Below are 12,991 nucleotides of genomic sequence, written 5' to 3'. Positions count from 1 at the left end.
GATAGTCACTTTTCACTGCATCAAAATAAACATTGAGGAGATAGCATCCATTTGTTGCATTTGAAGAGGTCCTTGGTTATATCGGTCAGAAGATTAACTCCCTTTTAGTGGTCATGTCATCCTTCCGTCTTCAGTCGGGTGATGCGAACTTCAACAGCCGGGTCGACGCGCTGTTCGCCTCCCTACAGACCGCTGCTGTAGACCTCCAGCCTCAGATGAAGCGTCCCCACGAAGACGAGGAGCCTGACGAAGGACACATTTATCGTGCAGACGAGGATGACAGCGACAGGCATGAATTCCGCAGACCACGAGGATTTCCTCCCAGTAGGCGTGGACGTAAGTCATTTGGACCCAGGAACAACACTCCAGATTACGTGAAAAATCCCCAAAACTGGACTCGATATAGCATGAAGGATACGAAGGTGCTCAGTGACAGGGAGAACACAAAAGTAGGGCTTAAATTGCTTGATGAACTACGGACGCGAAGAATGGAGGGCGATGGACAAGAGGATCAGGAACCGAGTGGTGTTGATAATCCAAAAATATTATTCAAGAAACCAGCAAAAGTAACAGGAGATGATAAAGAGGCTGAAGAGGAGGACAGTTTAGATAATTGTGCTGATGCGTTGTTCGGTGGCGTGAAGAAATTTAAGAAGACAGAATATGTAGTTGGAAAATCTAAACAGCACAAAGTGAAGAAAGCAGATATTGTCAGAAAAGTTGAGTCGGAGGCAGAAGCAGCGGACAAGCAAATTAAACTCGGCCATCTGTCATATGAAGAGGAGGAGGAGGAGGAAGATGAATGATAATGGCTTTTCCTTGAAAAGCTTTCCGTAAACATGAACGTATTTTAATGGTTAAGATACCCATGTATATATTATGTATATCTATGGAAGTTATTTCCGCATAAAATGTAAGCATTGGTACTTTATTGTTTTGTGATGGGATGAACTGTAGTTTTAAGACCAGCCATATTTAATGAATCATATTTGAAAAATTTGGTAAATTTATCCTGAACTATCCTAACCCAGCTTAATTAGTCCAGTATTTCCTCATGGTCTTGGGCCATCATTCATATTTGGAAATAATTGGTATGTTTGAAAAGAGAAAAAAGATAGAGCTGCAGTGCTTTTGACACTAATTGTAAAGAGCCATATGGTTATTTACAATTATTCATGACCTACCTGACCTAATTACTCATGATGCAGTTTACAGTACAGAGAAGGCCACTACATGGGAGTGTAAACCAGCTCAGCCATACGAGACTATTTCAAGTTTTGTGGACCAAGGTTTGGGAGTGTAAACCAGCTCAGCCATACGAGACTGTTTCAGGTTTTGTGGACCAAGGTTTGGTTTTGGGCCACTGTTTTGACTCGGTAGATACACACTTGGCATAGCCAAAATAAATGATATTTCAATGAAGTGAACATGTAAAACAGTTATTACAAATTTTGCACATACACAATACCCTTTTTGTGAATGGTTATGAACATTCGTATGGCCATTTACATGACTGTAAATCGCCACCTATACTTCAGCCCCTCCTCCCCCTAAAAAAGAAAGTAAGTTACTGCTTTTCATAAAGGAGGATAGTACAAAAACTGAGGTAAGATATCCTTACCAGATTTATATAAAAGTGTGCATTGTGTAATATAAGTTAACATGAAGGGAATGATTTTAACCAAATATTAGTGCAATGCCTAGTTTGTTAGTGCATTGCTGACTGTTGATTCCATAAAAAGGTACCAGTATGATAATCCTTTTATTTTTTGGAATAATCCAGATCCAGAACATGTTAATACATTGTTAAGTAGGATAATGACCTTTAGTTTTATAACTTACAACTTTTATCTGCCATGGCCACAGGAAATGCATTGCTATTATTTGAAAAATTGAACCAAGTGACTGATGGATATTATCTTGCAGTTCACAGTGAGCAAGTCATAGCAGACGGTTTGATGAAAAAAGAAATTGTGAAGAAAGCCTTGCATAAAACGAAATGAGGTAAAGTGGTTGTAGTGGATGGAATTGTAAGTGAATTTCTTTAAAGGGTGAATATTGTTGATTCGCAGCTTAGAGTGAAGCAGACAGATTGCATGCAAAGGACTCTTTTTTCCCTTCAAATCTGATGCTAGTCTGTGTTTTTTTGTGGTATTTTGTCTTGTGTTGATGTAATTTGTGTGGGGAGTGAACGTCGTGTGTGTTTCATATATGATACGTAGAATGCTTGGTGGTTTTGTAGCTGGAGTGATTGGACGTACCAGATAACTGGAGGATATCAGTTTTTTCAATGTTTTGTAGGGTAGTGTCAGGTATCTTTTCTGAGGTGTGTCAGGGGACAGTGTCAAATGCTTTGTTGATGTGGGATGGGTGTCTTAGTTGGTTGGAGCCATCTTGGATGGCTTTCTTTCAGAAAAAAAATCCATGGTGTTTCCTTGGATATCTTACCACAGATTCTTGTTGCCCAAGGCTTTAAAATATCCCTTATTCTTGCAGATCTTAATCCGAGTAAAGACCTCATCATGCTACAAGCTCTAAACTTACTGCAAACTAATGGAAAAGTGATTTATGATTGGCTGGTTTTGTATCTTGAAGGTAAAATTGTATCATTCAATTACAATGTGGTTTTAAAAAATTCATTATACCTCAAACCCTTTGATATAAAAATCAAGTGACATTCAGAAAGGATTTGCCAGCATTGTCATATAGTAGGATTTAGAGAAAACCTGTGATACTTTACTTGGAGGTCTTATCTTAAGGCTGATCCATAGAATATGCCTTCAGAGGAGATTTTTAAAGGACAAATAATTAAGGTAAGGATTGATTGTAAGTATTCAAGAGGTTCCCACAGAAAGAGTTTTATACTGGGCATGTTAAAAGTTACCTGCTTCATTGTTGCCATTAATTGTGTTGTGTACACTATTCCGAGGATATTAGATATTCCCTCGCATGTTGATGATTTAGCTATCTATTGTACCTCATCTTCTGAAGTATGATGCTTCCATGCTCCTGTTACGATTATCAGATGGACAGGTTACTATGATTCAATTTCTCTGAAGACAAAACTAAAGCTATACATTTTACAAGATCAAGAGTTCCACATGTATTACCAAAAGGCTCTCTCACTTCATGTTAAGAGAAGGCAAAACTTTTGGGCACGATTTTTGATAGAAGAATGGTACAGACCAACAAAAGTCTTTCAAATATTGATAGTCACGTCTGCGAACATTTACTTACTAATTCTTATTTTACTTACTAATTTTTATTTTAGCACACCCTCTTTAGCTCTCTCAACCACACATTTTGTTACCACTCATCTCTCTTACCACCATTACTTAATCAAGCCACTTCACACTACTAACTGTCCTCAAACATTTAATTTCAAATGCATTATCCCTTCTCTGCATAGCCTTATCAAAAGCCCATGCCCCACATCCATACAATATTGTTAGGACCTTCAAAACATTCCCATTTTTGTCCCCCAGATAAAGATCTCTTTAGTGCTCTCGGAAACTTCACCCCCCTCACCCACGCTATGACTCACCTCCACTTCCATTTCTATTATCATCTAAAATTATCAACAATGGCTTTGTGAATCTCAGCTGGGTGTTTAAGAGATGACAAGCTGCTTCTTGAGAAATATATCACAATTCAGTGTGATAGTATGCATTGCTCAAAAATTAGGTTTATTTATATGAAGTAAACATATTTTCAGGGATCTGCTTTCATAGTTGGATTAGTAAAAATAGGATACTTTGATGAATTTAATCTCGAAACATTTACACCAGAATACTGTACTGGACAGAAAATAAATATACACAACCACCTTACCATATTTGTGAATCTTAATATATCATATAAGAACGTTTGTGGTAAATGAAATCTATAATATACTAAATCTATTCTGACAAATGCTATATTTAAGACCATAGAGGATATGTGTAACAAGCTAGTGCCTCACTTGAGGTACCTTGATTTTCTTTTAAGTTACTGGTACCTCACCTGAGGAACTATGTGCCTCATTTGAGGAATCTTATACCTCAATGAGGAACTTTGTATCTCATCTGAGGAACCTTGTACCTCATCTGAAGGACTAGATCACAAGTGGAATGTCTAGTGAGAACATAATATTTAATCATGAAGCTGAAACTCTTGTAAGAATTAGTAAATATCTGACTGTCTTCAGTCATTGTGTTGTACTAATGCATTCAACTCACATTTCAAAAGACAATTCAGATATTTAGTGATAAATAATGCTAGAACTTGAAAACATACATGGTATACTTAGAAAACATCAAGTAAATAACATCTGTGAGTATGCTAAAAAAAATAACTATGTGATGAAGTTATAAGTATTTCCGACATAATCTGGATAGTTTCTCACTGAAAAAATTAGTGCTTTTGCAGTTTAGCTACTTCTAATTTACAATTACACTATAAATTCCATCATGATGGAAATGCTTTTCATTTTACATCATTTACACCAGAGAGCATGCGTCATCATCAACCATCACATACACTAAGGCAATATTTTCTAACAGAAGGGAAGATCATTTTACATTCTCACAAGGGCAATCACTACTAGAACTTCCATCTAAACTTTGCTTCTATTATATAAACAACTTATATTTCAATAATATCCATATACACTATGGCTATTTCTTATTCATAAACAATGCCAGTTCTCAAAATGCAGATGGACAAGGCAGCCTCTGGCACACCTAATTTACATGCAGAGAAAGAAATAAAGACAATGACAAAGACAGAATCAAAGTTTGAAAATCTTAGAACATGGGAGACTGATGCATGGACAAACTGCTTACTTGTATATTAAACCTATAAAACTGATGCATTAATATACTATAGAATGGGTGGTGTAAAAACCCATGTGTTGACCCGTCATTTTCTTAACACCCGCAGTTGGAGGTTGGAATTTACTTCTCAACAACACCCACATTGGGCACAGCTTGATTTGAGCGGGTCCAACGTCATTGGATTTTCCCCCTCATGCTAAAGAAAGTCTCCATCTCCATGACAGGCTGTTAATGTAAATATTACACAGCCATCTAAGGTGGATGATGAAATTTTATTGGCTGAAAGGTCAAGGTGTGGCATTTTGTCAGTCTGGTATGTGTTATTGCACGTGTAAGGTGACTGCATTATGTCTAGAAATAAAAATGCTTTAGAAAATGTGTTTGTGTTTAAATTTGTCGTTATTACTATACATACCATTATATAGGTGTTTTAAACTGTGGTATACTGTATGATCTGTGATGTAAGTGGTCAAAAAAGACTTAAGTTTCAGCATGGATGATTTTTAAAAATTATTTTTGCAGAAGCATTTTTTTAAAATGTGGGTTGAAAAACTGACTATTATGTGTGCATTGGAGGTAAAAAAAATATATATATAAATCAAACTCTCTATGAGTAAAACCATGAATATTTTTTTTCTTTGAGAGGAAAATCTCAGGCATAAAATTTTGCTCATATTGTAATTTCTCATTGCTTACAAATACAAATTAAAAAACTGGGTAAAAACTGTGATTGCAATATATTTGAAGTTCAAAGGAAAGCTAGAGGGGTTAAGGTTTACATGGACTACCTTCCTTGAAAAATGAGAAATGGCACACAACAAGAGATACATAAAATTCAGCCATCCCCTGGTAAGTCAAACTATCTTTATTATAACTGTAGGCTTAAGGAGTATCTCATACAAATCAATCCTTCTCTGCTGATTAGTTTTCTAATCAGTTTTAATGAAAATAAAATTAATAATATCATACCTAAGACCAGGAGAGAGAATACTTCCCACATATTTCTTTTATGCGTTAAAAGACTAAAGAGGGAAGGAAACCCTCCCCTCCTTGTAATTTTTATCTGAAAATTGGAAAAGGAGGAGCCATGCAAGGAGAGCTCATACTCCTCAAAGGTTTTGGCTGTGTTTAGAAGTGTGTGAATGTAACCAAGGGAAAGACAGGTAGTGTGTTTGGGGAAAGAATCCCAGATGTTACAGCTCTTGAGTGACACAAAACTGAAGTGGAAGAGGGAAGAATGGTTTTTGATGACAAAACTAAATGGAAAGAGGAAAGAATGGTTTGGGAATATCTTGGGAGTAAAGCCAGGTGTTGATGTGAGGGAAAGAGCTATGGAAGGAAAAATTATGGGAATGTATAAGAATGTAAGGAAGAGAGTCCCAGACTAATATGGGTAAAAAATCAAAGTGGATCAAGAGAGGTAAGTGATTATCAATGCTACTTGGAAATGAGAGGACAAAGCAAGAGAGGAGAGTGTTTAGGGTGAGCTACGAGAATATGTCAGCAGTTCTGATTAGTAATGGATGATTTGAATGCAAGACTAGGTAGTGTGGCCATTTAGGGTATAATTAAGGGCCATGGGGTACCCAATATTATGAATAAAAATGAACAGCTTGTGGAGTTATTAACTGAAAAAGGACTGGTGTTTGGGAATACGTGGTTTAAAAAGAGGGCAATGATTGGCATGCAAAGGAGAGACTCTTGGATGTGAATATCATGAAATTAATTGGTTGGAGGGTGAGGGTTTAAAAAGGTTTTAGGAAAAGAGGAAATGATATGGACGTGAAGAGGATGGAGAAAATGAACGGGCTTGGGAAAAAGGCTTGTGTGAAGAGATACAAGGAGAAATCGAGTGTAGAATTGCAAAACATGAGAATTAATAAAGCTAAGGAAGTTGGTGAGGAAACGGGGTTATTTATGGAAGTGGTGCAGTACTGCTTACATGTGAAGGAAAGGTGTCTGTCGTGCAGAAGGTGGGAGTTGGATATGTGAAAAAGGGTACTGAGTGGTGGATGACAAAGGAAAGTTCCCAGTGAAAGAGAAAAGAGAGGTGTAAAGGAGTGGAAGTGATTGGGAGATGTACAAGAAAAAGTGGCAGGGGGTCAATAGGAAAGTGCAGAGGCTATATCAGAGCTTGTGAAAGTGGGTATCAATAAACTTCAGTGAAGTTATGAAAATATTTTATTTTTTTTTTTTTTTTGGGGGGGGGGGTTAATGGTGAAATCTCAGAAAAACAAGTGGGAGCATCAGTGAAGGGGGGCAAATGGGGAAAAGTATGCACAGATCATCAGACTGGGGAGGAACAATGTAACTTCAGAATCACTAAAGGATGTGCCAGTCAGGTTTTGCTGTGAAGAATGTAAATGAAAAATACATAAAGAAACAGTGACTTGAATGTGACATTTATGGTTCTGGTGACAGCATTTAACAGGGTAAATAGAGATGCTCTGCGGAAGGTGTTACAAATATGAGTCACAGAAAGAATGCTACTAGAATGTGTGAGAACTTTTATGATGAGAATATAGCAAGTGTAGAAGAGGAAAGGAGAGTGAGTGGCTCAGGGGAAGGTAGGTCTGTGGTGGGGGTGAATGATGTCACCATGTCTTTTTGTTTATGGATGGGGTGGTGAAAAAGGCGAATACAAGGGTGTCGGACACAAGCAGTCTTTTGGGGGAGGTGATAAAGTTGTTATCTTCTGATGACATGGGACTGGTGGCAGATTAGTGAGACTCTGCAGAAGCTAGTGTCTGAATTTAGAAATGTGTGAGAAAGGGGAAAGTCAAAGGTAAATGTAAAAAAAGCAAGGTTATTTGGTCAAGAAGTGAAGAGAACAGGATATTTGAAGTGATTTCGAATGGAAAATACATGTAAGAAGCGTAGTGTTTTAGATACCTGGTACTTGACATGGCAGTGCATGGAAACATGGGAGCTAAAGTGAGCTTTTAGGGTTGTTGAGGGGGCAAAAGTGCTTGTGGAATGAAAGTGCTCCAAAATCTAGTATTATGTTTTCCTAACTTTTTTATCATTGTTCTGACTTCTATCTCAAATCTTTAATACATATTCATACAATAACAATGCAAAAATCCTTATAAAGGAGATGCCAGGATTTCCTTATTCACATACATACAATAAGTTTTTATTACAGTCCTGATCTTCTTACTTATGCCACTGCATCATTTACATTTGTATGTAAATCCAATGGATGAAGTAACTGCATTTTTACAAACAAGATCTCACTACTTTACCTTAATTCCAATTTTCTTGAACATCTTATGATCAATATTATCTAGAGCATAACCATCTGAAATAATAGCAAAAGCCTAAATGCACAGTCCCCTACTTAACTATGTTCCATCTCAGTTGAAGCTGGTCATGAAAAGTTTTTGATATGATAGTCCAATCCATGTCCCTGAACTCCTTTAAATATGTAAGACATTTTAGATACCATAACTCTGCTTAAAAGATCAAATAAGTTCTCACAAAGCTTCTGAGGTTTGTTTAACTACTAAGCTGTATCTATGCATGTTTAATTGGTGTAATTATTAGGGAACTATCAATAACAGTTAAAGCAATAATGTCTATCAAATCATTAGGTCATGCAACTCGGCTACCAAATACCACCTTGTCATGCCATAACACCCTTCAGGCTAATATTAGACCCTTAATTTTTGTTATCTGGTAAACAAAGATCTGGAAATGTACATTCTGAAGACCCCTGTCAGTCTTTTAATATCTTTGGTATATGGAATTTATAAATCTATGAAGGTAATGTTTTTTCAAGATTTTGAGAATAAAATTTCTACAAACAAGAAAATTACTAAATTTTTATGTTGTATTTAATAGTTTAAAAATTACTTAAATGATATAGATAATTCTTGGCAATAAAACTAATGTAGCAAATAAAGCAAATGTATCTCGCAGTTCTTAAATGTTCTTTAAACTACGGTAGGAGTAAAGTCTTCAACATTCTACAAATTGCACACAAAAGCTTATTTTGTTAAAATGCATAAGGAAAACGTACAACAGGCATTGTGGACGGCAGCTTTTTGTTTCCTTAAGACACAAAGGAGGCACTGGTTGTGCTTGTGTGATATTCTTACCACTTCTAAACCTAAGCAGCATTATTGTAAGGCCAGTTTGGTTGTGTTCTGAGTAGGGAATAATAACCTTACTATAGCTGCTGTAGTGGCTCAAAATTGACAATTGTCACTTTTATTACCACTTTTATACAATAAGTATAAACCTAACTATATGAACAAGTCATTTGTATTTACATAATATACAAGTATTTCATCACAATCTATATTTGATGTTAGTTTTACATTTTTAATATTTTACAACAACTGTGTACACTTTAAAGTGTCATTCTTTTCAGTTTTTGAGGCAAGGACCAGTACAGGAAAACAAATCAACAATCTTTCACAATAAATTATCAAAACCACCCCTTCACTTAACTATAAAAAACTGTTTATTAGCAGCACAGATTCAATGAGCATGAAAAAGTGAGTCTCATGATGCAGATATTTAAAATACTCATCAAAAGACATTTTTTGTGTGCAAGATCAACATACTTATGATCACCATACAAATATCAGTTTGATATGGATGAGTTGATTGTCTGTAGAAGGGCACATCTCAAGTATTTCAGTACAGAGAGCTTTAACAATATTAAAGGGCACATTTTCAGATATGTACACCATGTTCCATCTGGTTATCATTACCTCACTGACACCTGGTTCCATGTTTATTCTAATAAAGAGTATATAACTTAACACTTTACATGTATCTGTATCATCTGCACTACTTTTCATTTCAATGTCCTGAGATATAAATATAAAATACAGTTTATATGTACAAAACTTTATGATACAATCTTAAGCGTAGTTTCACTTTGTTAACACTTACATTCTAAGTTTAGTTTAACTCAAACTTCACTCACTTCTGGTTCGGTTCTTGTAAGATTCAAACTTGTAAAATTCTGGCCGTTACATTTTTCTAGTTCATTTTGGCCATTTTCATGAGTAACTGTTGTGCTTTTGGTTGCATCACCTGTAAGAGATATTGTAGGTATTTCCAAGCGTAACTTATCTCTGGTATGTCTGAGTTGTCCCAGGCCTGTGTTGGTTGAGGATGACTGCTCAGTCTCATCCACTACTTGGTAATGTAGGTGAGAGACACTGACATCAGCATTTGAAGTATGGTTTTCTGTATCTGACTTACTTTCTCTCATTTGTTCATCATACATTTCTTCACCTTCATCACCCATATGATCCACTAACTTATTTGACAAAGCATCAGAAAGACCTGGAGTTTGGGAAGGTCCACCAAATATTACATCATAATCAGAAGAATGACTTCCAGGGAAGAAGTCAGAAGCAGAGAATGTTGAACTTGTGAATGTGAAGGGTGAGCCAGATGAACGGATGAAGAATTCTCCATTGTCCACAAGAAATCCTAAAAAAAAGATAAATGCTTAAAAATTTCTTGGAATAAATAATTTCAAAAAATTTGTATACTTATAACATTTGAATAGAAAGAACTTCTTGCTAAGTAGCATTAAGAATTTCACCACTGTAATACCCTTTGCAATAAACAGAACAGGGCTGAGGTCTGTGCAAAGCAGATTTTTCTTAAACTAAATATTGTCTTCACAATGTAACTTTCCCATATTAAAAAGACCATCAACAAGAAATATATGGCTACTTTCTGGTTTAAACTGATTTATTCAGTTGCCCATGTACAAACTTTGAAGGAGTCTCGGGGATTTTTTCAACAATTATGGTTTACTTTTTGTTGGCTACAAAATCTGTACTGCTTTAAACAGTATGTTACCTTGAACTTTCAAGAACTGTTACAGTACTTTGCAATTGTTTCAATATATTCCAAGACCCTTTATGCCCACAATACAACCGTACCATAATGAAGACACAGCACTACCCTGCACATATATGCACACACAGCACCATAACACTTTATTAAGACTGTGGTCCCAACCAATGGACATGGCCAGCTCCCTAAGTGCAGAAGGAGTCTCATAAGGAAAGAAGGGACTCCTGCGGCAGGAAGTGTCTTGTGTATCATCTGCCAAACATAACAAAGCAAATTTGTACAGAACCTTCATGCATAATGTGTAAACATTAGTGCTAGATTTCTGTACAGAAAAACTAATGTTGTACACATATGCACTCTTTATCTCCTTCCACATTATGTTCACTCTTCTTATTGTTACTTAACCTTTCTGGTTCAGTTTCTGATGTTCCCTAAAAATATCAATTATCCACAAAAATGACATAATGATGATCTTTTCTGTGACTTTTTCTCTATCAACAGGATATATATTTTCTACATCTGGCACTGAAATTCCTTGAAATCCATAGTAGATGGAGAAAAATGATGAGTTACAGGAAAAAATGCAGATAATATTGTATGTGAACAATTGTTCTTCCAGAAATGGCTTGTATATGTGAAAAATTGCAAATTGACCTGAGTCATTAAACAGCTGATTTTGTTATAAACCGAATATCAATAGGCATTGTATAATATCACTATCTACACAAGAAAAGAGGGACATTCCTGGAAATGTAAAAAACTTTTGGTGAAAAATAGAAGCTGCCATTTTGCCATGGTTTTATTTCTCTGACATTTCAGTGTAAATTATGATAATGACAATAAAAGTACAGTATCATGTACATTATGAATTATTTTGTATGAATTTGATGAAAAATAAAGCTGATACCCTAAACCTAAAATCCGTTACCTGCGGCTACATATCACATTTTTCTCATCAGTCAAATACAATATAAATCTGGGAGTTTCTGGCCTTGGACATTCTCAATCTTATGCCATTTGTGTACAAGATCTGGCTGATGGAAGTGGATCAGGTATTCCCACCATCTCATTACTCAGCTGTACTTGTGAGGTATCATAGTCATTAATGTCCTCAACTCCCTCCCACTCTCAACCACTGTCAAAATAGCTTCAGTCTTTGCATCAGTTGCAGTCCTCTTCCTCTGGTCACTCATGAATGCTATGGGGAAAATGAAATATGTCCATGAAAACACTGTTTAGCAGCTTAACCTATAACCTCTGGCCTCTATCAGCATACGATGGAATATAAAGAGTTATAGCATTTACCAGAAGTTATAAGCACTTAAAATACAGCTGACTAACAAATTAATAACATTACTCTCAAAACATGAGAGTTCAACAGTTACTCACTCCCCATGTCATCAGTCAGCAGAATGAGTGTAAACAAACACTATATATTGTGTTGCTTACATAAGGCAGCTTTCAAAACTTCTGGCGTATATATGAGTATGCCTGAGAGTAAATGAAACATGCTTAAGAACATCACAAGATAATATAATATCTGTAACTTGCCTCCATATAGAGAAAAATCAGGCTCAAACATCACAACAAATGGTGAAAAGAAAAAGATGATAAAAATGATGAACACTGACCTATTATACAGTAAATTCGTTTTATTACCTTTACAAAACCTCTGGCCTATATTTATCAGCTCACTGGTACTATAATAATGAATATATACCAGTAAATGAGGGTATAATAGTATATCAATATAATTAACCTCAATGGTGCTACTTACTGCTTGAGTAAATGTAAGCACATCCACTAGTTGCAGTTTTTCTCACAGATGGCAGTATGCTCATAGTTGTGGCAGGGCTTTCATTGAAAGGATGTGAGGGTATTACTGTTTGTTGCAGTAGAAGAAAATGCTTTTGTCAAGCCAAGGGGTAAATCTACTTCCTGCATAAAATGACTATAATGTCAAAGAGGATAAACCACTTCTAGCACCAAAGGGGTTAAATGCATTCTTAGTCTACCATCACATCATGTTACATTGCTGTCAACCACTTGCTTCATAATGGTGAATTTCCCTTAAGTTCCATTATTTCTTAAACTACTCATGGTCACTGCTACATGGTGACTCACTACCTGACATGGAGAAAAATTACAAAAAGTTTCAAATACCACATTCAGCAATGGCAGGCAACTACCCTAGAGACTTGCAGCAAAAAAAAAAAAAAAAAAAAAAGTTAAAAAGCCACGCACAGCAATAGTGGGCAATTGTTCTAGAGATCTCTAGCAAGAGTTGGCATCCACCAAGGAATATATAGGATACAGTAACATCTTTTTTCACTGCTATGGAATCCACC

The 12,991-nt window shown here is 35.9% G+C and overlaps 2 protein-coding genes across 10 annotated transcripts in view; one reads left to right on the top strand and one right to left on the bottom strand.

The window, feature by feature from the left end:
* The first annotated feature begins 16 nt into the window (after positions 1–16).
* On the top strand, positions 17–1,751 carry LOC139756865 (uncharacterized). Its single transcript, XM_071676714.1, has one exon. It carries the CDS (start codon positions 114–116, stop codon positions 804–806), a length of 693 nt encoding a protein of 230 aa, XP_071532815.1. The 5' UTR covers positions 17–113; the 3' UTR covers positions 807–1,751.
* A 2,000-nt stretch (positions 1,752–3,751) lies between these two features.
* LOC139756863 (uncharacterized) overlaps positions 3,752–12,991 on the bottom strand; it is a 206,994-nt gene continuing 197,754 nt past the window's right edge. For 7 of the 9 annotated variants that reach the window (XM_071676700.1, XM_071676701.1, XM_071676703.1 and 4 more), the window contains one exon: positions 3,752–10,268. In XM_071676700.1, coding sequence (XP_071532801.1) covers positions 9,739–10,268 — 530 coding nt within the window. In that variant the 3' untranslated portion in view covers positions 3,752–9,738. The other 2 variants (XM_071676708.1, XM_071676709.1) reach the window with 1 other exon arrangement.

The sequence above is a fragment of the Panulirus ornatus genome, chromosome 23 (genome assembly GCF_036320965.1).
Source record: "Panulirus ornatus isolate Po-2019 chromosome 23, ASM3632096v1, whole genome shotgun sequence".
Classification (NCBI taxonomy): Eukaryota; Metazoa; Arthropoda; class Malacostraca; order Decapoda; family Palinuridae; genus Panulirus; species Panulirus ornatus.
The sequence above is the reverse complement of the archived record's forward strand: the minus strand, read 5'-3'. Positions and strand labels throughout refer to the sequence as shown.

Excerpts from the sequence above, each read along its gene's own strand:
- LOC139756865 (XM_071676714.1), top strand. The coding sequence starts at position 114 with ATGTCATCCTTCCGTCTTCAGTCGGGTGATGCGAACTTCAACAGCCGG.